General features: G+C 37.9%; 1 protein-coding gene across 1 annotated transcript in view; it reads right to left on the bottom strand.

Annotated features, from left to right (window-relative positions):
- LCLAT1 (lysocardiolipin acyltransferase 1) overlaps positions 1 to 27,530 on the bottom strand; it is a 111,545-nt gene that overhangs the window by 26,268 nt on the left and 57,747 nt on the right. Inside the window, exon 6 of the mRNA XM_015622761.2 lies at positions 24,373 to 24,489. Within this exon, the coding sequence (XP_015478247.1) occupies positions 24,373 to 24,489 (117 nt within the window). The remainder of the gene's footprint in view (positions 1 to 24,372; positions 24,490 to 27,530) is intronic.

The raw sequence follows: 27,530 nt of genomic DNA, 5'->3' as shown, positions 1-27,530 counted from the left end.
TTGGAGGAAAAACACAATAAAACAGAAATCAGGCCTGTTATTTTTAGTTGACAGGGTAACAAATAAAAATATATTGTGTTTCAACATGTTTGAAAAAAAGAAGATGCCTGTGGAAGATGAATTACATAAGGAACACTGTTTGGGTTTCATATAAATTGCTTTATTTTTATTTTCAGAAAGCTGATGCACTAATGGTCCTAAAATCAGATGTGCATAACTTGCCCTGTATATTTGTGCAGACCCTTAACCACAAATGAAATTGCTAGATTAGGATCTAAAATTTAAAGAACCCCCTTTCACCTCTTGTACCTGTTTCTTCATATGCACAGTGCCTTGAACAGCTTACAACCCCTCTGTGTACGCTTATTAATTTTCCCTGTGCCAGCTCTTTCATTTCTCCTTATTTCCTGCAATCCACAAACCACATTCCGTGCAGGCAGGGGAAGCCATGAAGTGGCCAAATGCACTTGCTTAGGCAGTGAGCAAGAGAAGCAGAGCATTATATAATGTGTTATTCTCTCCTCACATACATTATTTGATTTTCTTGGACACAAAATGAGGAACACAGACCCCAAGTCACTCTCTGCACACACAGTTGCTGTAACAGGACACAGGTCAGGTGAGTGCACACACAGTCATTCTGCAAAGTACATCTGCATATCCCGACCTACAGAGTTTGCTGTAAGCCCACCTATCTTTAGTGCTGTAATTTTTAAAACCAGCACTAAAGGTTATTTTCATAGATTTGACTTAGCTCATGATTAAAAGTATTACCTCTAACATTTACCAAAAAAGACTTCTAAATCTTTGTTTTTTAAAATCTGCCAGTGAAGGTAGGAAAACCTTGGCTTTTTTACAGTTCTGAATTGAAAAGATTTAAAGAAAGATAATACCTTTTAAGTTGCATCTCACAGACCCTTAGTCCTCACTGGAAAATGTTTATATAACATTTCCAAGTTATTCTATGTTGATATATAGACCCTGAATTTTATTAACAGAATTTAGTGTGATCAAAATCCCAGTAGGGTATGCTGACATTGCTTTCCCTCCAGCTGCTCTTCTCCATCTGAAATGTTCTCTAGTCCATAAACAGGAAAAACTACTAAGAAGCCGACAGCATCATATGCTGCAGACACATGTGTCCCTGCAAATGTGCAGTTTACAATATCAACAGCTGTATGGAAAAAACCACCCAGAAAACAAAAAAGACCATTTCATAACAAGATTAAACAAAAAAATCCCTTTTAACAATTAAGCAGTTTTTCATTGAAGGGCTGAAGCTTATTACAAATATCCTGTCTAAAAGTATCAGATTGTCCAGATGCAGAAACAAAGATAATATACAAAGACAGATGTCACTCTGAAGATGGTGCTGCATGCAGAAATGTCCATTTTCACATCTACTAAGACACCACAGAGGGTGTGCAGGAGGTGGAATCCTTCTGCCAAATGGACAGAGGAAAAAAAAAAAAAGAATTTCAATATGGGATCCGTCCAGAGAAAGAGGTCAGAGAAAAGAGAAAGGAGAAAAGGTCACATTCAAGCTTTTAATAGGCAGTAACATTTTCTGGAGGATATAATTCCAAAACTATTTGGCAAAACTTCAGGACATCCATCAGCACAAGCAAAATGAGGGTCAGTTGGCTATTCTGTGAAATATTGAGCATTTTATGAGTCATAAATTTAATAAAATGTGGATGTGCTAAATTTACTCCACTCCCAAGTCACACCCTTTTTTGGTAACCTCTATCCATGATATTCTTCAATGCATCAATAACTGGAACCCTCCAAAAAAACTAAACTCAGAGGAATTAAGACTGAATAAAACCAGACAATACATGAAAACTAAAGTCCCATTTAAGGCTACAAAACAATAGGCTAAAAACTACAGACATACACACAAAAAACCAGATATGTTGTTTTTCCTACAGGGTTGTAATTAATGATGTGAAACATTTCACAAGGCTCCCACAGCTGAAGGAGCAGAATCTCATTAATAGTTTTGCTAGCATCTGACACATTTTGCACCTATTTTACCAAAAACCTCAATTTTTAAGCTAAGCCATTTCCTCACACACCTGGCACATGACACTCCAGAGTTCCAGGATGTGTCTCTTAAATCTGTCTGCCCACTGTCACAGCTCATAAAAGTAAATTTTGCTAGACACAAGACTTACAGCATGTACAAACCCATGTTTCTCTCTGTAGTAAACCAGCAATGATCTAGGTGGCAGACTCAGAGCATTTACATCTTTAGGTGATTCCTAGATAGGCTGGTTATTACACAATTTCTTTGTTTCTTCTTTGTATCTCTTCTGGAAGAAGTTGCTGAAGGAGTTTGGATACAAGTTAATTTTTCTTTCCTCTAAAACAACTTTGCCTCTAAAATACCTATGCACTATAATGCCTTCTCAAACCTCATGCTCTCAACCACAACTTCAGTGGGCAGGGCTCCATTCCCTGAAGTCTCGAAGGGAGCAGGAGAGACTTGCTGCTATACCTCCCCTTCACAGTGTTCTGCCTGATATTCTTTTCACTGTGGCTTTCTTGGTTCAGCCTTTAAAATTACAATGGACTGAAGAAAGAACTATTGCTGCATAAAAAAGACCCAAAACCCAGAGCAATATGCCCCAAACAAGCCAGACTTTACGTGAGTTACTAAGAGGTGGAGACTCAGGCACCATTTGCAGAGGGCCTCACAGATATGCTCCATTACAGTTTTTAATAATTCCTGGAAGAAAGTCAGTAGTGGCAAAGGGGCAATCTGCAGATCCCAATACTTTTACTACCTACAAATTAGCATGAGTCATGAACAAAATGCTGGGTGGAGTGGGAGGGCAGGGGAAGCAAGGCCTAATTCAAGAAACCACCAAATGGAAGCTTTAACTCAACCAACACTTATATGTTCCCTTTTCAGGAAAACAAGAGAAAAGAGGATAGGAGGCTAAATAGAACTGAAACTGGCAAAAAGTCAGGTTCCCAAACAAATCTTAATGTAAGAAACTATATCAAAACCACGGATAGATTAATGGACCTTTAAAGACACTGTTTTAAGGAAACCTTTCCATGGCTGAGGCTTTGAATTTCAAGCTCCAGCCAAGAAAGAAAAACAAGAAACTGTCTCTTATTCTTGGAAATTCAGAGAAAACAGGTTTTCACTGTTTTACAAGCATGATTTAGCCTGTATTTTGGCATCTTTCAAAAAATACATTTGTTTTTATATTCACTTATTACAACTGACTGCATATTTCCTTAGGAGTTTCAATTCATCAGATGTTCTCAGAGAAGCTATAGCAGTCAGCTCAAAATGAACGATTTCTTAAATTGCTAGAACAACAGTCATCACAGGTGACAGATTTGGTATTAGATACACGTAATTACTCTTCAAATCTCTAAAACAATCTTCTGAAAGTACTCCTGCTTAGTTTAAACTAGTAGGATGGTCAAGAAGAAAGGAATTTGCTCCTAAGGCTGTGCCTGTAGATAGGTTGTTCTTATTGTTATCCTAAAGTTGGCCACAGGTTCAGCTTTTACAGCTCCTTTTGAAGTGCTCATGTGTTAAATTTAAATTATGCAATCTCTTGCAAAACCACTAAAATTTCAACTGCTGGTAAGGCTACCAAACAAGCTCATTAAAGTACAAAAAGTTGTTTTGTTTCTGTCTAAGGGTTTTTGTTTGTTTGTCTGAAGTGAGGAGGATATTTGCTCATTTTAGAATGATCCTGTCTCATATGAAGTACAGCAGGCCATGTCGTGATTGTATCAAAACCATTTCTTTATTATGGTCATTACAACACACAAGCCACTGCTGGCTTATAATTTCAAGTAGCTTTAAATACAGGATAATAGCTACATTTAGTGGAGCATTTAGTTTCTTTTGTTATGACTCCTGTTGTTTAAAAAGTTAAACAGGAATTAAATCAAACAATACCTTTAGTATCTGCATAAGAAAGAACATACATTAAACAAAAACAAGTGATGAAGCTCTATAAATTCTACAGAAGCTCTATAAATATCTTTTATCTTTTGGTATTTCTAACACATTCATTTTCAAAGGGAGACTAATCTGAACATAGAGACTACCAATATTTTACTGAATTATTTTATATAAGTACAGTGGGGTTTTTTAAGCTTTTTTCAAAAAAATATTACAATATTAAAAAAATCCCACAACCTCAAAGATAATCTAGAAAAGAAAAATGTTCATCTGTTCCTCATTAAATATTTGTAATTAATTGCTTTGCTGGGTTGGATGGGGCTTTCAGCAAGCTAGTCTAGTGGAAAGTGGCCCTGCCCATTGCAAGGGATGGAACTAGATGATCTTCAAGGTCCCTTTCAGCCCAAACCTTTCTATGTGTCTGAGATTCACTGCTTTTTGGAACCCAACATGGGGCTCAAAGAGCTTGAGATAATAACAGATTAACCAGAAAGTATTAGAAGGCATTTACACTTGTTAATACCTGTAGGTTATGTTTTTGATTCATCTGTATCAACAAGACACAAGCAATTTAAAAACAGCAATGCTGACCCCTAATATCAAGCTGACTTTTAATGAATTTGTATATTTTCCTTAATCAATGGAAATAAAGCATTGAATTCTCAGCAGCCTCTGCTCATATACAAGAAGAGACAGCAAATATTAAATTTTGGGAAATGACAGTCAACTGAAGAAAAAAAGAACAGTATCCCAAAAGATGGCAAGTGTACCAGATTTACCAAGTTATTCTGTAGTCCAGCAAACACATGAGTGTGAAGAGGAGGTTTTGCAGAGATCTGGACTCATCATGTGCCCACCCCCCTTGAAAGTAAAACAGTTCAATACCCCGTAGACTTTTTGAATGCATCAAACTGAGTCATGTGCCTATTCATACATGTAAGAATCAATGATTTTCTTTTGCCAACTGGTCTGATTGCCCTGCTGCTTTACATGAAGCTGCAGCACTTGAGGTGGCATTCTCCACTGTCATAAAAATGAAACAGCTTCATCCACCTCCCTTGCTTTCTGGCTGTGGCATTGCAGGTTTGCCCCTTCCCTCTACAACCGCTGCTATGACATCAGGATTTGCAGGCCAGATGGTGAATCATAGAAGAAAAATTCTCCTGTTGTAAAACAATCCTTTTCCTGTATTTTTCCCCAGTGGCAGTTGCTGGTTTACATGCACATAAAACTACACAGTTGGTTACAAAGCTTTTGGGTGGACTAATAATCCCCCCATCCCCTCCACCCCAGTTGTGTAACTTGTTGAGAACTAAAGCAACTTACGAATGGTTTCCTGGTTTATCTTTAGCAAAGTTCAGCTGGGAAATAAAAACCTGAGCTTCCAAGTGCAAGTCAACACATTCTAGCTAAAAGAAGTGCAAATACTTAACTGGATGTACAGTGACAAATTTGTCTGTATTTCAAGAGAGCTGAACTAATTCACCCCAGACTTGCAAGAGTAAGGCAGAAAAGCAGTGAGAGCTGGATTCAACTTGGAAGACAGCAAAATAACTTTACCCATAAAGGGCAAGATGCTGTTAGTAACAAAATTCTTCACATTCTTGTCACAAAGAGATGTTTCCTATTGCAAGACGATATCCTAACAAACCAGCCTTAGATGGCTGGACCGAGTCTGCACAGTGGCAATGCCAACATAGCACATGTTCTCCCGACCATGCAAAAATTGAAGTAGGACAGATTGTCCAGTCCAGATTGGGCGATTTCATCTAAAAAAAAAGGTCCTGAACACCAATTTTATGCTAGTATGAAACAACCCAGATGACAACAGCCAATTTCTTTTACTATAAAGCAGGCTTAGTATGTTCACATTACAATTTCCCAACTCTTTCATTACAAGAACCTACTGTAATTGCTATGTGCAACAACAAATTTAAACCTCTCAGACTGAAGTGGTTTAAATTTCCAGGCTCTTTCAGACTCAGATTCTTTCTTTTTTTTTTTTTTTTTTTTTAAGGGAAGAAGGAGCACCACAATCTCAGTTAAAGCAATTCAGCTATATCAAAGACTGAGGCTATGGAAAAAATGTTTTTGTTACTTAAAAAGTCACAAAGAATTTCAGATGGTTTGTTCTTTGGAAAGCAATAACATCCCCAAGCCTTGGAACAGGGACTTGAAGTTTGGCAGGATATGGTATTTGTGTCAGTAATATGCCTTTTGCCAACTTTCAAGAAAACATCCCAAATTTGGCCAATAACTACAAGCCTTTGAAGAATCTTAATTTTGCAAATGCTCAGCAAACATTTTGTAGAGTTTACAGCTGAAATTTAAAAAGAATCTGTCCTTAGTGAGTATTCTCAACTTCTGGTCCTTGAATCACACACCATTCCCTCTGAGTAAAGGACCATGCTATATCCCCATCCCCTTGTGGTTCCTGCATGTGACCACCCATGCAGCACCAGGAAGGAAGCCATCTGATTCAAATGCAAAAGAGACAGCTATTTAACAACTCTTGAAGGGAATTTGGCAACCAAAGCAGAGATCCAGCCTGTGGAGGGATGGTGGCAGTATCTGCTGTGTGATCGGCAGCTGATTTAGTGTTTGAAAACATCAGTAGTGAAGAACATTAGGTTGTAAAGTTCATTTCTCAGATCTAGGGAAATGCCAGATCTAAGGTTGCCTCTGCCTATATAATGGATATTATCTTTAGTTCTGTGATGATATACTACTTTGCCCCAGGACCTGAACCTGCAGTGAATCACAGCTGAATGTTGGAGCTCTGCTTCATCTGATGCATAAAGGTTTGCAACATACCAAACAAAGGGAGCGGGGAGCAAACAGGACAAGTTCAGCTTTAGGCAGCTGAGTCTCCAACCAATCTTCATGCTAAATAAAACCCAAAAGAACCACATGCTATTTCTGCCTTTTTCATAAACAGACTTGAATTTCTCATCTGCTGGCTGGGCTGAGTGGACCTTTCTGGGGTCAGTTTTGCAGCGCTGCTGAACAGGCTGAGGTGCAAGGGGCATGGAAAGAACCATGGCTGGAAAACAAGCCCACAGGTGGCTGAAACCATGCAGCACACCTGACCTTAGTCTTGCTGCACACTTCCATTTCCCACACACATGAGAAATACAGGCATTGAGAAAATAAATGCTTTCAAAATCAGGAAGCACTCTAGTACTAGAGCATTAAGCAGCAGAGATGCTTACACAGAAAATCTGTTTTCTTAGAAGAGTTTGAATAATGCAGCACCATAAGCCCCAGGGCCACACACTGAAGAGGAGAGGAAAACAAAATATTTAAAAGTTGCTCCTTCAGTGAGTGCTCAATGAGGCAGAGGATGTTTGTGTGGAGAGAATGGCATGCAAGCATTTAGCTAAAGACCAAATCATCTCATATATACATGTGAAGAAACCAAATTAAGATTCCACAAATAGCTTTATGATGTTTGTCAACTTCTGAGTGTCAAATTTTCCAAACATGTTTTTTTTTTCTCTTTATCTCTCTTTTAAATTTTGCTTTCATTGTTGGTTTCATCCAATTAAAATTACCAGTTCTGCAACATAGGGAATAAAAGAATCTTGTAAGATTTAATGATACTGGATGCAGAAATGTGTTAAAGAAATCTGTCCCAGTCCTAAAGAAAATGTTAGACCTTCAAATATTCAGTTTTGCACCAGCTTTTAAATTCAAAGCCCAAAGCTGATCTGTGAAGGAAGACTCAAGTTTTATCATGTCAATGATCAATTCTTAGCACTTTCCACGTATAAAACCAGCACTCATTAACAACTATAAAGCTAATTCACTATCATTTTTCTGATTCTGTTTCTCAGACATTTATAAATAAAAGTATTCATTTATTTTAGACTTCAAATCCACATGAAAGTTGTATATTTGGAACAAGCTAAGGAAAAAACTAGAATTTTGTCATTTTGATTTTCAGCTCAATTGTTAAAGCCTCATCCACAAACTTTGCACATGTAAACTGTTTGCAATAAGAGACTATTTTTATTTTGGCCATTATATGAACTCAGATGATGCTTTTAATTTTTGCTATTATCCTTAATACAAACACTTGTCCACAGCCCTTCCAAAGTTATTCAAACCTTTGTAATACACAACAGTGTTTAACACAGAGACAAAACACTGTACCCTGCACGCCTCTGGCAGTTTATTTGCTGATGAAGGACTCCTGTCTTACAGGAAGCTGAGTGGTGGCTCAACTAATCAAATTCAACAGTAGATTAGGAAGAAGGAATTGCACCGAATTTGTAGCTTCAAGGTGAACTCTCTGTCATGACAAACTGTTTGACAGTCACTGATCTAAATGCCTTGGGATTTGTACTGCAAACTTGAATAGCCATATGCTTACCACTGAAACGTGCCAAAGGCAGCTGTTCTTTCACAGGGCTTGAAGTTTGTTTACCAGTACATATTAATTACAATACATTTAATAATGGCTTTAATGCCTTCCTTCCTGACCCTCAAAGACTAACAGATCCAAGAGAGTTTTAAAAGGTATATACATCTACATCTGAACTTTTTGTGTATCTGTGGACAACTCTGAGATGAAGTAATATGAGCAGCATAAATAAACAATGCATAAAGTCATTATAAACATTGCCATCTATCAAGCAATCTGCATGGAAAGCTGAAGACAAATACACCTTCTTTTTGAACTTTTTCCTCCTCCTGAACACTCCTCAGTTTTTGTTCTCCACTCAGTCACCACAGATAACAGACTTGAGCTGCATTTGTGCTGGAGCTGTTCTCCAAGGAAGCAGCATGGTGCAGCTGAGCCCAGCCTCAGAGCATCTCCACCTCTGCCAGACCAGTCTACACACAACACAGGTCCTTGGGAGGGAGCATCCCTTTTCATTAGTTCCACAAAGTTTTGAAAACAAGCTATTCCTTACACAATCTTGGCATTAACTATGCTTTCTTATCACACTGATTCAACATGAACCCCTTTAATCATTATAAAAGAGAATACAGACATGAAACCAACCAAAGAATTAAATTAGCTTTTAAAAGCCTAGATTGTCTGATCGTTTCTGGACAAGATGCTACCTATTAGGACCACATTTTTTACTGTGAATAAAGCAGACATTAAGATATCTACCCAGGAAAAGACCGTTTAAAAAATAAGGCTCTATTTCAAGTGCGAATTTGCTGCTTTGTCCTATTCAAATGCAAAACAGTGTTGTTGCTTATTATATTGCCACTTTCAATGTTGCTTAATTTACATAAAAATTAACTAGACTCTTCTTTTGCATGCATCAAGTATTCATGGTTAGCTATCTATGTATATTTAATATATTTCCATGTCATCATCCATTGCTAGGTAATTAGTTCCTGGAACTCTTACTGTGTTTCAAACGGTGAAACATAAGAAGATCTTATTTAACATCAAGTTTCCATTCAACAAATGAGTAGCAATTTCCCACTCATCTTCACCTCTTCTGTGTTTTGATTATTTTTTTTCCTGATGTTTTACACTTAAAGGAGATGCGCATTTCGGTTTCACTCAACTGAGTTCAAACGCACATCTAAAGCTCTTCCCTCCTTTGTATTGCCCCTTCTCAAAGTCATTCTACCTATCCCAACATACTGACAGGCAGAGAAAACCTCACTGAAATTTAGAATAAACACATCAGTACCTGTTTAACACACTGGGATTTTAAAAAAATGCTTTATACAGACATTATACTTTTTTTTTTTTGTCACATGCAATACCACATGCAACCACCCTTCTAGTACAGTCAGTATGAAATTTTCAGCTAAATTCACCAAGGGAGGGATTCTGCAAATATCTGGTGGCCAAAACAGACACCTAAATTATCTTAATGCAATCATGCACTAAAAGCCAGTGAAATTTCTGGAAAGTAATTTCTAGATTATGACTAGATAAGACAGAACCGCTATATTAGAAAAAAAGCCCCAAAACATTAAAAATGTTCTGTTTTTTTTTAACAGTATACTAAGACTGAGCAATACCAAGGTATTGCAATAGCTGGGGAACAGGTCTGACAAAAACAACTTTGCTATTTACCCCCTCTTAAGACACTTAAACAAGTTTGCAGTTCTGGGACTAGGTTCCACGCACATCTGCTATTCCTGGGCTAGGTGCTTTGCACCAAATTTCACCTACACTTACCAAGGTAACTACCTGCTCTTTAATTCCTAGCAGAGGCTTAATCTCTTTTCCTTTACAGACTTGGTGTTCCAGGCATTTATTTTTAAGCCCAGTCAAAAATTTATGGCAAAGCTACAGCTGTACACCTCTCTGCCCTCTGCCCAGAGCATCATTGAAGTTCTAGTACAGACCTTCCTCTCCCTCACTGAGCTTTTCTCAACATGGATCTGCCCTCCAATCGGATAGATAAGATCATTCAAGCACATCCCCTGCTGGAAGCAAATTCCTTTGAGAGTCACCAGCTGGCTGGCTGTCATCTAAAACACAAGTTTGGGGGACTCTGCTGTTCATGACTGTTCATAAAAGAGAGCTAATTGAATTTCACTCAGAATGTCATCTATGGAGTGCATTATTTACAGTGAACAACAAAAAAAAAAGAACCAAATATATTCTCAGCAGTGTTGAATTGGAAAGTTTGCTATCACAAGTGTCTGTTGTGTGGCAAGAAATTCTATTTGTTGTACACTGGATTAAAACATTATTGTACTGGGCAGCTTTGAGGCACCAGCACAACCAGGGCTGCCTTGGAGGCATGCAGAGCAGAAGTCTCCAAGAGGCTACAGAATGGTCCTTCTGACAAACACCTGATCTGGAGAGACTTTCTTAAAGAAAATCAGCAAAGCATCATGTTTTTCATGTTTGAGAGAGGGACCTATCCAAATGATGGCTTCTTTCAAGAGAGCAAGCTGAGTATATCACACAAAAATTACCAGCAATTAATTGCACTGTACTCAGCTCCAGAGCAAGAATATGGTCTTGGGTGCACAGAGAAGAAGAAATGTTCAATAGCCAAAATCAGGTATGCTTGAGATTTCTCAGTTTTGTTGAACTTGAGAGCTTCCTTCCTCTGCTCTCAGATGAAGACAGAAAATAAGCAGGTGGTGTAAGAGAGAAGAAACACTGAAGAATGAACTGTCTTCTGCAGAACTGTGATGCCACTTAGGATGCTCTTGCAGGCCTATCTGTGACAGGAGCATCAGGACACACAGAGGACAGACCCACAATGACTTAAAAGTATTACATGGAAGTGTATTTGGAGTGTTTAGAGAAGGGGAAGAGGGCTTTCCCAAAAATCCTGCTAGTGCTCTAACCAAGTATGTGGAAAAGACTGAGAATTTGGATAACCCTGAGCTACTGTGTAATAGCACACAATGTAATCCACCTGAAAGACCTTACTGGTTGATAGAGAGGTAGCTGGCCATCAGGCTAAAATCTAAACATGCCACTGTTCAGGATGGGGTACACTGGCAAGGCACCAAATTCCAAAGCTGCTGCAGGCTGCCAGAAGGCCAGCTCCATTTTAGCAGAATTGCACACTATGGTATTAAGGCTATTTGACCATTGTGACAAACACAAGTGCCCTGTGGAGACAACAGCTACAGAAAGGCACTCTGCTTCAACTCTACCCCTTCCTTGTCAGCAACTTGCATCAGATGGCTTCCAATTAATCTGTTTCAGTGCCAAGATTCTGCTGATAAGAATCTGCTCCTCTGGACTGGATTACTTCAATCTCATTTTACCTTGGTTGATAAATCAGAATGTTTGTGATCTTCATGTAAATTTGAACCACAAATATGCTCTTTGGTTTTGACCAGAGTATTATGGAAAAACAACAGAAAGAATAATTTATCTCATCTATGTCAGCATTTTGTTTCTCTTGTAACTTTAAGTAACTCCTTTGGTTTATTCCTATTTAACCAGGCTCCCTAGTGTATTTATCTGGTTCTGAACATTCTTTTGTATAATAAACACTGCTGAAAATAATATCTTATGAATTCCAATAACAGCCTGAGAAAAACACTTCATCCTTACACTATTCTAAAACCATTTTCTGATAATAGTCACATTTAGGTAAGCTCCAAAATTCACCCAATATTTTCAAAGACAAAATTTGTTTCCCCAAACCTTATTTCCTGTGAGTAAGAATACCTGGTTCTCAGAGTTCATTGTAATGCTAATGAAAACCTTTTTTCATACTGACTTAGTTGAAGGATATCCTGTCCTTCTGCTGCATTATTAATACTGCCAAACCACTGGAAAACTAATTGCAAATGCCAATTCACTTAGTGCTATCATTCGGCTCTACAGAATTTTCCATTTTAGCTACAGTGTGTGCAAAGTAGCAGACAAAATATATTTTACATGCAGGTCTCAACAGTCTTTGTTTATTTTGTGACAAAAGCCTGACCAGCATACTGTTCATGTTCCTATTCCTTTATAATTGGTTTCTTAGTGTGTTTAATACTTTTCAGAGAACAATTATTGTGAAGTGTCATACTTCTGGGATTAAAACTATGCCGGTGCTCCTTTTCAAGATAGCTCTTGATTTTTTTCCCACATCAGGTACACGTAGCAAATTCCAGGGAAGAAATGGCAATGTGACATTTCTGCTCCATAAAGCAGAAGTAAAATTTTGTAACAAAAGTTAACAAAGAAATATATCACTTGAAAATTAGAAAAAGTTTTGTGTGGTCTTTTATTTCTTTGCTTGTTTTGGGGGGTTTTGTCCTTATTTTTTTTTAAGAGAACAAAATCTGAGAGCTAGATACCTATTATGTAACTGTGTGCAAGTATCTCTTTGACTGACCACTATTTCCTAAAGTGTAGTCTGGACTACTCATGGACATAAACCCCATTATTTTATTTATAAGATGTGGATGCATGTGCTGCTGTGAAAGTATGAATCTTCAATCCTGTAATTCCTTTCATCTATCTCCACTACTTCCATCCTTTAGTATTCGCCACAACTCTTCTACTAAAATAATGAAAATATCTTAGGAATGTGTTTCTGGATAGCAAAATATTTTGAAAAAACAATGCTGAAATAACAGCTGTAAAAGAGTTACTATAGAATATTCAAAAATGAAGGCAACATTTCTGGAGTTTCAACCAGATACTCCTGAATTCCACCTTTCTCCTAGGAAGAAACTGCATTTCCTCAGGTTCACAGCCCTTGGACTCTTCAGAGAATGTAACAGATTAGGGAATTTGCTTTATTCTTCCCCAGCTTTTCACACAGCAGATCAACTTCAAAGCCCTGCCAGCAAAACCTCTCCATTCTTTTTTTTTTTTTTTTACTGCCATTTGAAATAAAAAAGCATGAAATACATTGTTAGGAGCTTGTCATTCTAAGCAAAGAAAATACCGAACTGGCAAAACACGTTTGTTCACTTGTTCCAAAGGGAACACCACAAGAGGGCTGCATTCAATCTCCCTTCCTGAGATTCCCATTTCTCAGTATTTAGTTACACAATCTGAATGCTTGACACTTTCCTCCTGTGTTACTTTGAAAAGAAGCGGTGCCCTATGAGGCCATTTCACTTGTGGATCAGGACAGAGCATCCTGATAGCAGGTGCTTGAAGAGTTTCTAAGTAATGTGTACCTACTCAATTTGAGTTCCTCCCCTCACCCAGCTCAGGAGCAGCAATTAGCCTTCAACAGGAGGCTGGTGAAACTCATTCTGAACAACAATCTCTTCAGTTTGGGTGTAAAGCAGCCCTGGTCTGCCCATGCTTTCAAGTCACCTGACAGCAACTGGCAAAGTAAAACCATTTTGCTTGTAAAAAATCATGGAGTATATATCCTTATGCATAAATTCACAAAGGCTAAGTAAGATTTATTTTCTGTAATTGTGTTAATGGGGTTTTTACAATATGATCCTCACCCTAGATAGTTTGCCAAGAAAAATGGAAATCAGCCACCAAAACTCCTCTATATACACACACACAGTTCTCTATGTACACTTACTTACAGGAAAAAACCCCACCATTTAAGTCACAAGCACATTATATCCTATCAGCATTTTGATGTTCAGTTTTAATGAATTCTGGGCTGTCCACTACTGTTCAAACAAGAAGACATGAAAAAGAATATGCTGCTGGTTGATTACATGTGCCAGAATATAGAAAGGCACAAGACTGAAAGTCAAGCAAATTTGTCCCTTCAAGGAGGAGAATAATCCTTTGAAAATGTTCTATCCTAATGTACAACACTGCTATTATAAATCAGAAATTATGTATATATTTGAACACTGAGTGCATGCTGACGTGTGTGTCTCAGTGTGTAATGTCAACTGGATTTGTCAGCACCACAGGTAGCATAAATCCTGATGAATCTCCACAGCCTCTGGTTTGGAATGTATTATTAACAAGTTTATTAAATATTTGCAATACTGTGGGCATGCAGAGAGCACTGTTTGACACAGCTGTAGCTTAACTGCTACCTGCTCCAACAAAGCTTATGCACCAGTGAGATGGGTGTCTCAGACACACCAAAACAAAACACCTGCCTCAAAAAGACACAAGCCTCACAGATGGGGTGTGAGCAACGGGGAGGAAAGAAGGAGCCACAGAGCTGCTGAGCATATGTTTCATTTAATTCTCTGATACAAGCTATAAGAGCAGGCAAGCAAAGGGCTGATAAAGGACAGCAGGGAGCTTTCAGGTCTGCAGGAAGGAATGCTTTTTGGCTAAGTGAAGGCAGAAGTCAACTGGTTAAATCACAATGGTGCTGCTGACAGGATGAACCTGCAGAGCACTTAGAAAAAGAATCCTTTTGAGGGATGGTTTTTCAAAAGCATCCAAGCAAATTTAAAAGAACACTAATTCTTATAGGATCTTAAATGGGACTTATGTCCCTAAGGTCTGCCCTCTGTGTTTGGTTTTTAAGTGCCAGTACCCATAGCAACTTCCAGGCAACGCAATCGTGCCATTGCTCACAAATTCCAAAATCTTTGAAGCATTTTGAAAATGCCTCTCTTCTTTTTATTTATTGTGCCTGCTCTTTTTTATTCTCCTAGTAGACATCCTTACCGTCTGCCATGTCAGAATCCATCAGGTCGGGCTGGCTCCTTTCAGAGCAGCACAGTGAAGAACTGGTGATGAGGAGACGCCCTGCTCAGCTCCCAGCTTCTGGAATTATTTTATGATCATCAAGAGCATTTATTTTTTATTGTTAGACTGCAAGGGCAACAATGACTATTGTGCAAACAAAACGACCGTTTTGCACAAACCTAAATATAGATGTTAGGCATTTCAGAGATGCTTATTTTAAGATGTTATTTGTTTCTAAGTAATTTGGGGGACAGCATTTTGGAGGCATTATTAGTGGGAGGCATGGCTTGGCAACACCTGACCTCCAACCAAGTTGCAAGAAAGCAGTCCCCACCGATGGACAGCAAAGAACTGACAGACTTTGGGAGGGGCCAGCGTTACCTGATGCAACACCAAAGATATAAAAGGCAGAGCAGCCGTTTTGTGAGTGAGCACATGGTGGTTTAGTCCCATTCTCCCAGTGCTGTAATTTTTCCTTATTCAGTCTTCTGTTGTATTTTGTTAAGGTTTAACAAACCTTTGAAATTTTACAAGTGAATGTTGTTTCTCACACATTCTACAAATAAATGAATTTATGGGAATATATATTCAAACCCTATCGCTGTAATATACTTCATTACAACACTTAATGCATGTTGTACTTCAAACTACTGCCATGGCACACAGGCCATAAAGGGAAACCTTTCCTATATCCCACCAGCATTTACTGAGAACACAGAGAGCTAAGACCTTATTTCCTGCCCTCCAAAATCCTGCAGTTCAGAAAAAGGTTGACAAAATAAGTCCCAAAGACAAGAATATTTCAGATTACATACAAAGTGATGAATGAGGTGTAGAGCTGAATTTATGCTGAAGTTTATGTTTTGATAAAAATCTATTTTAAAAAGCATTTATGTTCTACTACGATTTTTCCCAAGCTCCTCTGCCCCCTGATGTTTTTAGTTTTTCAGTATCAGTCCCATAGCAACATCCAGGATTCATGGCTGTGGCACTGCTCGCAACATCTCTGGAGCAGAGCCTTGCAAACGATTGCTAAACTCAGGGATCTGAGTCAGATCGGAAAAGTCAGATGCTGGGCTCGTTTTTTACATCCTGAAAATAGTGGCAGGGGACTGGGAGGAGGGCAAAGGGAAGGAGAGCTGAAGCTGCAACAGCAGAAAGGAATGAAAGAAACAAACTACTTAAGGTTTAATGATACATAAGCAGCATATTTTGCAAGTAGATGAGATTGAAAGTTTTATTACTATCTTACAGATTTGGAGGCTATATCTGAACAGTTTGAGGATTCCAACATTTCCAGTAACAGAAATGATACTCCATGGACCTTCTCCCCTGCCAGTAATTACTCATACAGAAAAGTGGTTATCAGGAATACACAAAACACATTTGCAGCAACCTTAATGCAGCTGGAAATAAAAACAGCTAGCATCTGCATAAAAGTGGAAGAGTGGAAAATCCAAAAAATATGCCTGAGAATCTCCTGTACAATAGGACTCTTGATTTCGGATTAGTCTATTCAGCCTGTAGATGCTGCTATTTTTCTAATAAAACACATCAGGAAACATCATCTCCTAACGGAAACTAAAGCAGTTAAAAAAAAAAAAAAAGAAAAAGAGAGTATGGAAAAAGTATGTTTAGGTCTCTCTACTCAAGGCTGCTTGAAGCAATTATCTGCCTTACTAATAAACAGAGCTGAGAAACGGGTAAGCTGTGTAAAGCATCTGGTAATGGCATGTGAAACAAATAGATGCCAATACTATTCCTCTGTTTATAGGAATTAATTTCAACTTCGGCAATTTAAATGTGCTACCAATCCAACCAACATCACCTGCAAATTCTTGGATCACTGGCTAACAGGAATGAGCAGTAATAAAATGAACTTGGATTTTATCTCAGGCTCACCTATTGTCTGTCATAAGTCTTTAAAAACAACCATAAAGCTCAGTATTTAAAACACTCAAATAGATGAATGACCTTTCAAAACACACACCCACAGAGATGCTGACCCAGTCTAGACCAGCAGATACACCTTGTGACTCACAGTCCTGGTATACACCACCTAGTCAAAGCACATTAGCTACTAGAAAAACCTTTCTTAAAAATATCTTCAAGAGGAGATAAACATTAGATTAAAACCAAAGAGCAGGAACATCTTCAGCATTCTGAAGAAAATAATTCTAGTTTTCCATGAAAAATCATTTTTCCTGAACTCATCTGTGGCCAAGCTTCATTTTTACATATGCAATCTGATGAGCTAACATCATTCCAGGCCTCCAGTTGAAGCAATTAAAAAAGTCCACACTCGCCAAACATTACCACATCGTTACCACAGATACTGTGTATTCTGAGTCAAGGGAAAACAGTGGAAACCTCTAATACCACTGTGGGGTAACTGCTGGCAAATGATAACTTTTTAGTATGGTTACCACTGCAACTATTAATAACCTGTGAGGAGGTAAATGGAAAATGATCCAGTGCATGGTGTATCTGCTTGTCACAAGCCATGACTCACACGTGAGAGACTGCAAGGGAATTACTGCAGTAGGTGGACGTTGATAGGCTCGAGAACGTAAAACCTGAAGTATTTCTGATGAAATATCACAGATGTGTGGTGACACAAACAGCAACATGTCACCCTGCAAACACTAAAGGGGCAGCGATTCTTGCACCCTAAACCCTCCAGTGAAAGGCTGTGCTCCCTTCTCAATAGCAGTGGGAGGTAGAAAGAGGAAAGGATGGGCGCTGACAGAAAAGAGTGGTTTGGAAGAAGCAAAACCCTTCCCAGGAGGACTGAAACAATGGACTGTTTTCCACAGAGGTGGGGCGAACACTGTAGAATGTTGCTCCAGTAAGACATGAAAGAAGAGAAACAGAAACTTCAATGTGTACCAAAGGCCAGAAAATATCTAACAGAAAGCTGGTGCTCATTCTGAAAAGTACATCACAGCCAACACACGCAGATGTCTGCAAGACATGGTAATCATCAGCAGTTAACATGATTCTGGAAAAAGTCGACCTGCCCTTTCCCATGTTCCAGAGTACAGAGACAACTGTCAGCATTTGCAATAAAGCACAACAGCCTGCATCCGATTTTCTGCTTTGCTGAATTTCACAGACATGCACAGTGATAAAAGCATGCTTTTGAACAAGGTCTCTGCCTTTTTTTTATATATATAACTAATGTTATGAATTTTTTACTGACACACAAAAGGCATAAAAAGCATGCAAACTTCAGTTTACATACTGATATTTCTGTATCAAAGGCTGTGCTATTTAATGCACAGGATCCAAGTCTCATAAAAGCAGAAGATCAATTACAGCAGTCAGTGAAGCTCTAATACTGCATTTTCAGCTAAAAACTTGCTCAAAGCTCTTTCACAATAGCTCAGTAATTTCAGAGTATCAGTCTACTTAGTAATATGACTCTGGGAGAAACACATGCACAGAGGAAAAAGAAATAGTGAAGAAAGAATTTCCTTGCATTAAGGAATGGTGGTTTAGAGCTGCTGTTTAATCTCTGCAAATCTGATGGACATACGGGTGAAATTAGTTGATTGAAGACCCAAAGCTAAGGCTGATGTGACACTTATGTTTTCCTATTTCAAAAACAGACTGGTTTTAGTTTACACAACCCAGCAACCAGCACAAACAGGCAAGAGCTGCTCTGAGAGATGGCAGTGCTGGTCAGTGTGTGAGCTCTGGCCTCGCCAAAACCCACAGAAATTTTGGCAGTGGACCAACATATAATTCTAGGAGTCAGAAATCTGTTCAGTCACAAAGAGGGAGGCTAAATTTCATTGAAACAACAAATCTAACCTTTTCTGTCATTTGATGTGGGGCCTTTCTACGTCCTGTACCTTTTGTTACACACAAGACAAATTATGCACAAACCTGGAAACTGCTGCAGTCCTGCTACATAGTTCTGTTAGAGCACATAAAATCTCTGCAGGTAATTCAGCAGGCACTTTGTGATCAAGACCCACATGCCTCACCCAATATATATGTAAAGAGGAAAGAAACTATGCAATCAAAATAAAAAGCAGTTTATTTAATATGTACATTTATTCATTCATATACCCCACTTACTATAGCCTGAACATTTCAGTCGATGAATAGACTTGATTTTCACACTTGCAACAATTTTCCCTTTAAAAAATGTAACACACTTAGAAATCGGTATTACTTTGATTTATGTTTGAAAGAACTAATGGCACCTGTCTTGTAAGCTGTAGGTGATTTGGACATAAGTGCCATCAGAACACAAACCCTTAGCAGTCTCCTGGTGGCATTTCTCACTGACTTTTCATCAACTAATACAAGCAGCCTCCTGCCTCCCTTTCAAAGTCAGAAAAAGAAAAAAGAGCTGGGAGCTCATCAACTCTGGTTACTTCAAGGTGAAGGGTTTCATTAATAAATATTCCTGGTGCACAGCAAGCTTTCCACTGCTCACAAAGACCTGCTGCCTAACCCTGGCTACTTCACACCTCAGCAATGGGGAGCCAAACCATGTCTCAGCTTTCAGGAACTGTTAATCATCATCTCCTATTGAATGCCCCCAGCACTGATCTGCAAATCACAAACTGCCTCCCTACATTATTAGCTCAGAAGTGCCAGGCAAGCAAATTGCACCAGAACTCAAATAAATGCCACAAAGCGTTCAGTACATAAATATGCATATCTGGATACTCTAATTCCCAGAAAATCCAAATCTACACTACTAGTGTATCTACACAATAGTCACTCCCAGCATTAAAACATTTACATAGTTTTATATAGAGATAACCTGGACTGAACACGTTAACACTGAAGAAAACTTTCCAGCACTAGCGATGAATATTTTATATATATATATATAAATGAATATTTTTATTGGAATACCTGCATGTAATTACTGAAGCAACTGTAAAACCCAGGTATGAGCATTAGAAGATACAGACTAGTTTCAACTGTGTATGTATAAACATTAATTTTAGGGCAAAACTATCAATTCTGAACCAATCATGGAAAAACAATGAGAATCACAGTTTCTTTCCATCAGTAAGGATGTGCAATGAAGGCAAGCATGTTAAATATGTATCTTTGTTTATTTTGGGATGCTGCAGTTGGCAGATGTTATCTGCAATATTTTTTTCAGTTGCCTAATTATGAACCAGAAAAAACTTCAAAGCTGAAATACTATAATAAGACAACTAATTCTGACTAGTCATTATACTGTACAACCAGTAAAATATAAACCCCACAATGGGAACATCCAGTCCAATGTATCCAGCTATTAAAGACTGTTGATAGCCGTAGAGGAAGTGTCAAAAAGAGGTCAGTTTAAATTTAATGTTGGCAGAAATGATTGTCTACAAAAGCATGAATAATCTTCTAATAATGCTTCAAAGCATTAGTTCTGTCTTAATACTTACTGAGAAAATGCTTAAAAGCCATGAAGCAATTTTAAGAAAACATTTGTAAACAGCTATTTTCTCTTGACAGACTATTTGGCCACAATTATAGATATTATGCCAAGATAATATATGTAATTCAATGAATCCAGACAATATTGAATCAAATCAAACCAGTATTATTTTCCATCTCTTTGAAACTGAGCATTCAAGTCAGCTGAACTTTCAATGTCATTTGTCACTTCAGGAAAAACTTTGTAAAATACAAACAGGTCTGGAAACCTATACTGAGTAACCTCCTGACCACTTATAGAAGGATCTCACAAACTGGATCTTCAAGAACATTACATAAAACACAAATGTTTTCAATTAACATTGTTAAAGGCATGATTTTATAAAAGTCTTATTTAAATTCCTTTGTATTTCAGCCCTTTTCAAAGTCCCACATATTGAAGAGAGAGAGAAAGGAGATGAGTTACCTTAATCCAAGTCCTGCCAAAAAATTATTCCATACATAACATCTACTCAAAATTTCAGGCTTAAAAAAAAGGATTAAATATGATTTTAGGAGATGGTTAAAGAGGGAGATGAATTAAAAAAGAAGTAATGACCAATCCTCATTTTGGAGCCTGGAGTTCATTTTCTGTTGCTCATTCACATGTTCTTCCTTTGTCTTTCAAAAAATGCTCACCTTTGTTCCCCAAAAAAATACAGCAAAATTCCCTAGTAGTTTTTTACCATGTGCTGAAACCAAGATTCCTTACAGCTCAGAAAAGAAAAATGATTCACTTGATCAAGTGAACAGATTCAGAAAGAAACAAATCACCTATTCTATTTCTCTTAGCTTTTTAGTGTTCAACCAACGGGGTATTTTGCTTGAAAACAAGCAACAGCTGCAGTCATTCTCCTGAGTGTATATATATTATTAATTAAACATCTAAAGCATGTTCACAGCCTGTATTTACTCTTGGGTGATTCTATGGTTTCTATGAATGAGAAAACAATAATGTGATCATTTAAAATTAAAATAATATTTTCACTGTTTTGGCACCTGAGCATAATGAAAGGAAAATCCAGTCAGCTTCTATGTGGGTTTCTATTTAAAAGAGTCAGCTTAGGGGGGGAAGAGCTACCACTTAGAAGAACCAGAATGGGGAAAGAAAAGGTATGACTCAAAAGCCAAGGATATATAGGATATAGGATATGTATTACCTAAACAACTTTCATTGCTTTTTGGTGGATGCCATATGGATTTTTTTTCCTTAGTTCCCATAATCTCAGCAGTGACCTAGAAACCATCATAGCAGCATCTATGGGCTAAAAAGACCAAATAGTTAAAATAATGACCATATAAGAGAGAGAAAAGCCAGCCAGAGGAGGTTGAGTGCTTTTTTCCACCTATGGAAAGCAAAGAACAGATAACTGCTCAGTTTATGCTGGCAGGATGCAGACAGTGCTTTGAATAAACTCCTTTGCACAAATACAGGCTAAATTTTATTGAAGGTTATTTTCACCTGATTCTTTATTTCCTATTCAGAAGGGTCACTAATAGTTATTTTTACATAATAACAGGTAATTCTTTCATGCTACAGCTTGTGATGTATATTAATCAGGCTTCTTGCCAAATTAAATTAGGTTCTTCAACATTTGAAAATCAGTTAAACTTCTAATGACATTTCCCCCCTCTTTTCATCAACCTATTTTTGGAGCAAAATAATGTACTCAGGCCTGAAGAAAAGACACTTGAGCCTCAGGAATGGAAAACAGCCACGAGCCAGAATGTATTCACAGGAGAGCTATAGGGCAATAAGGTTGTCATCTATGCACAAAAATACTTTCAAAGACGTAAACATGATATTAAAATCTCCACCACTCCCTCCTACATGTTAAAGTCACAGACACTGCTTTGTGCCTGCAGTTATGAGGAATAAAAATAGGAAACTATGAGGAATAAAAATAGAAATCTGTTTACATGATTGTTACTATGATTGTAGCATTGAAACAGTTCAGAAATGGGGACTCAGGTTAACACTGTATCCCTTGACAGTCCTGTTTTTTATTTATTACTGTTAGTATCACAAATTAGGATTGCAAAAAAGACATTCTATCAGTTAAAGCTATAACTCAAACCAGAGCTGCACCAGGTACCAACTGGACAATGGGCATCTGAGTATCAACCTTTATATCTATATTGTACAGATGAAAAGACAGAGATAGATTTAGATTTGCACATCTGTATAATATACTGAAGTATTTTAAAGCCCAGCAACTACAGTTGGTTTGTATATATATATTTACAAAAAAACCCAAAACATTTCAACACAAATGGTCCCCATTTCATACACTTGGAAGCAGTTGAAAACCAATTCTTAAATTAGCAAGTAATAACCAAGACCTTTAAAGTGCTACTTGAACTACCTTCTCACACATAATTTACTACATAATAGCATACAGTTATAATATACATAGCTTACGATGCCTATCAAAGTACCCAATATCTAGTGAATTCAACACAAAAGGGACATTAATATTTCACACAACATTTGCCTGCCTTAAATAAAAAGGAGACATAAAACCACTTCAAAGGCTGGACTGTTATTGTTTTTACCCCAGCTTTCTACTGCATAAAATCAATTAATCAGTCTCAAATATTTTCCTTTTTATAACCCAACAGCCTAATTTGCAAAGATTGCTCATAGAGCAATGGAAGAGAAAAGCATTTTTACAAAATTAGAAAATTACTGTGAACCACAAACCTTGTTTTTGCAGCAAATACAGATTTTTTTAAAAGTTATTAATATTTTTGAGTGGAAAAAATTTCTTTAACTGAAAATTTATTCCAGGCTTGAAACACTGTTAAACTTAATGCTGTGAAGTTTTAAGTAAAGCAAGCTTTTGAAACTGTCTATGTGGCAAATTTTTTTACTACAGCAAATTGAGTAATAAACATTCAAGAGAGATGAAAATCTAAGGTGTCCAACTCTGAATGTGCAATACTAATGGGGTCAAATAGATACGTGGGATTGTCCAGCTGGACAAAATTCCAATGTTACAGTGATTTTAGTGATCTGCTTAGGAGGAAGGAGGTGAAATGCAAGCCAGGTCTGCCTCGAAAATCTAAGCAAAGATTCCAGCTAGCAAAAAACCTACCAGCAGGCCCCTATTCTTTTTAATAATCTCAAACTTCTTCTTTTGGCAGTCGAAATAACCAGCATGTGTTAAAGATCTAGAATTCATTTTCCCTGAAGAACCAGCCTATAAAAAAGTCACTTCATATCTACTGTACATGTTTATTTTCTTCAACCATATATCCTGCAAATATTCACTCATCTGTACCTGAATCCCTGCCACATCTGTACCATTTAAAGATTACATCCCGATGGCCTCAAACCTCATCCAAACGCCCATTCCCAAAACAGCTCCCAGACATCTCAATGTAACAATCACATCTTCATACTCTGTTCTCTTGATAAAAGGGACTTAACCCTGACCCCTAGATTAATACTGGGATAGAAAACCACTTCTGGGTAAAAAGTAAGTGTCACACATTCTCTTTGCCCACCACCCTGCCAAGCAGCACAACTCGTATTTCACACAACTTCTCTGAGACACCATCACCCAAAACATCTGGCAGCACTGGGCAGCTGCCTTGCTGCATTTCCATACACTGTGCATTCCCCTTGTCCATTTAACATAACAATTTGTTTACTTAGCTCTCAGACTTAAACCCAGAGGCCTTCTGAGAGAGGGCAGTGACATACATGCCTGTGTGTTCAGTGTCAACCACCCACTTGGGGTTGAGGATGGTACAGGCTGAACTTCCTTGGGATTTTTTCCACTCGTTTTCTGAGGTAAGATCGCTAGGCAGACTAAAATATTTAAAACAAAACTATACAAAAGTTGCTTTAATTCACTGCATACCTCTTGATGATATCAGTGTCTGTTATCAACTCTCTCAAATCTCTCCATGTGGTAATCATTTTAAAGGAAACACAAGGACAGAGCAGGATTACCTTCCCTTAGACGCTCAACCACGAAGGTGAATCCGGTCGTTCGTGGGTGTAAGACGTACTCGTATTTTTTAAGTCCATTCCTCTCAGCAAATTCATTACTGCGGGCTTTGGTATTGGCTGAGGAGAGAAGGAGAAGCAGCACTTTGTGTTACTGTGCAAGCAGACCATGGATTAAATGGAAGGATTACACGACAGGAACAGTACAACAGCAGCTCACACAGTATGGATATGGAGGCAGACACGTGTGCTTTCAGTTGGCCATACCATGGTATGAGGAAGAGCCATGTGGATTGCAAGAAAAGCCTTTTTACCATCTCATTTAATTTTAGCAAATCTTTTATACTTATCAAATGCAATCTGAAATGTAAAAATCAATAGTCTGTTAATAGTTCTTTGTACACTTCAATACCCATTCTACAATAAAAGGTATTAATTGGCTCAGTTGTGTTTTGGGGTTTTTGTCAACTCAAAAGGCACAACAAATAGTAATGAAGATTTGATATTATGAACAAAAATACCTTGAAGTCCATGCTTAACTACATTAAACTTATTTCAGAAAGAAAACATTAAAAAGAGGAAAGCAGTTGATCTAATACTTTAAAATGGTATTTAACATCTTCATTCTGAACTCGTTTTATTCATCAGCCTGTGCTGCACATACCTACCCCATCTGAACTCTCTGACCAAGCACCTCAGTGCCACAGCACACTGTACACAGAGTACATGCAAGGCAGCTGGAAAGCACCCTGGCTAAACCCCATTACAAATCTGTTTCAAACCTCTGGTAATCAAAAACCTCTCATGAGAAAACCAAAGGCCTTTCAGGGCTGTTGCTAAGAGAGGCCCCTGAGCAAGGAAGACATGGACACTCAAGCAAAAAATTCTGGAGACAGGTGGAGAGGAGGCAATGTTTTCTCCTGTGATGTGCTGGAGGCTCTTCCAAGCAGTCTCAGCCAACACCCAAATAGACTTTGCTGGCTACACTCAGTTCTTTACTGTGGGTCCTGTTGTGCCTCCCCTGGGGCCAAAAGGCAATGGATATATGCAATGTTCCCTTGGCAACATGGCAAGAATCAATTTGATCATATAACTTATTAAATAACTCATATTTATGAAGTTTTACCAGTGCTTAAAAGACAAAATCCCAGCAACAGATGTATGGAACAAAATCACTGCTTCAGCAATCTATTTTTAAAGCAGAAAAAGATGTTTCTTTTGCACAGTTAAGCTTAACAGAGATGGGAGATTAAGTAATGGAAAACATATAACGTTTTAGTCATTTAACAGAAGTGATACTTAGAGATAAATCCTTCCTTTTACAATCCTCATAATTTTTTTGCTGTAAAGGCACAATAACAAAAGTAAACAAATCAACAGCAGTGAGAGATTTCCTTTTTGCTGTAATGCAACATTCCCCCATCTTTCTTTTTTCCTTAAATTATATGACCTCTTTATCAAAAATGCTGGTGCCTCTCTTAAAGGTTTGTCTACCAATTAATAAATGCTGTATCACCATACTAAATATTTTTTCCCTGTGACCTACTGTTTCCATGCCTAAAAATGCTGTTTTTCATACGTGCAAGCCTTAAGATTCACTGCACAAATTTCCTGACCATGTGATTTGGAGGAAAGGAAAGCTGTTGCACAGTAGCCAAGCAAGTGATTCAGCAAGGAGGATCCCAAGATTTAATTCTTGCCAAATTGCCAAAACATACAAATACTTGAAAAATATTACAACTTCAAAAAGCATTGCTAAAATTACAGAATGTGTGAAATACTAAAATTACACTTGGCTATGTAACTTTAATTTATCTTCCCTTGGCCATATACATTATGTCTTTAACCACATGGTCAGAATATCTATTTTTGTCTGCTCAACTACTACTCTATTCAATACTGCAAATGACTATTCTGAATCAGCAAAGGGGGACTTGCCTCGCAGACTCCCACTGCAAAGGCAAAACTTGCAAAGTGAGCCAAGAGCCAAACTTGGAATGCCTAAAGAGGCAACAGTAATCTGGTAATTATTAAAAGCCCCTCCAAAAAAAACAGGTTCTACCTCTTAGGTGCACCAGTATTAGCTCAAGAACTAAAACCATTTTCTAAGAAATCACACTGATGACCAAGTGTATTCCTATAAAAAATACCCAAATCAAGAGTTCCTTTCCAGAATCTGGGATGATTCAAGAAAAATGTTTTAATTTAATTAATCACAAAAGTTCTTAAGGTAATGTATTATTGTGTCCAAAGGAGAGAAGTATCATCTTCTTCATTTTCTGCATATCCAAGTTTGGGTTTCACTTCAGAAAATCTGCAAAGCAAGTCAATTAGAGTTTTGAGACACAAGTGTCATATGCATCCACATAAAATTAAGCAGTCTAAAAAAAATTCTAGGTTTTAGGCATCTCAAACTGCACACAGTTAATGAGCACTTGGAAAAACTATCTCTGTGTGTCTGATCACTAGCACTTTGCTTCAGAGGGAGCATGAAAATTAACTCCTTTATGTTTGCAAAACACTCCCACTTGCACCAAAGGATAACCAAGAAGTGAAAGGGCACTTATGTTCTCTGAGTAAAACCTAATTGATGCTGCAAGAAAAATCTGGGACTTCCAATGTCCATCGCCTTGAAGCAATCATCTTCAAACTTCCTCTTAGTACTTGGAAAGAACTCACTGTAAACATCTGCAAAACATCTTCCAAATTTCCCTTTACTACACTGCCTTTCTGAAATGTGTGAACAGCTGGACATCGACACACTGGCCAACACTATTCAGCTATTTCCTGACATTTGTATGCCTGTCTTGCCTCTGGACTGTAAGTTTTATGTAACAGAGACTGTTCCCCTCCCCTCTTGCATGACCCTAGTGTAATGGGATTTTACAACTAGAATAATGCTCCCAGCTAATACAACGATCATTGTCATCTGGAAAAATCATCTCCCTCTCCCCTTCCTAACAACTATAAAGCCACAGGTCTTTGTGCATTAAACATTATTTATTACAGCAAGTCAGGAAGGTCAATGTGCTTAGATGATATACTGAAAGCAAGGGTAGGATAAGCCTCCATTCTACAAAAAAAGTAGGAAATGATGCCCTTCCTCCCCCTCCTGTAATCCTGGCAATGGCAAAAACCAGTTTCTTACTCTTTTATTAGTT

Source organism: Parus major, chromosome 3 (genome assembly GCF_001522545.3).
Source record: "Parus major isolate Abel chromosome 3, Parus_major1.1, whole genome shotgun sequence".
In the NCBI taxonomy this organism is placed as follows: domain Eukaryota; kingdom Metazoa; phylum Chordata; class Aves; order Passeriformes; family Paridae; genus Parus; species Parus major.
Note: the sequence above shows the minus strand (reverse complement) of the source record. Positions and strands in the feature narration are given on the sequence as shown.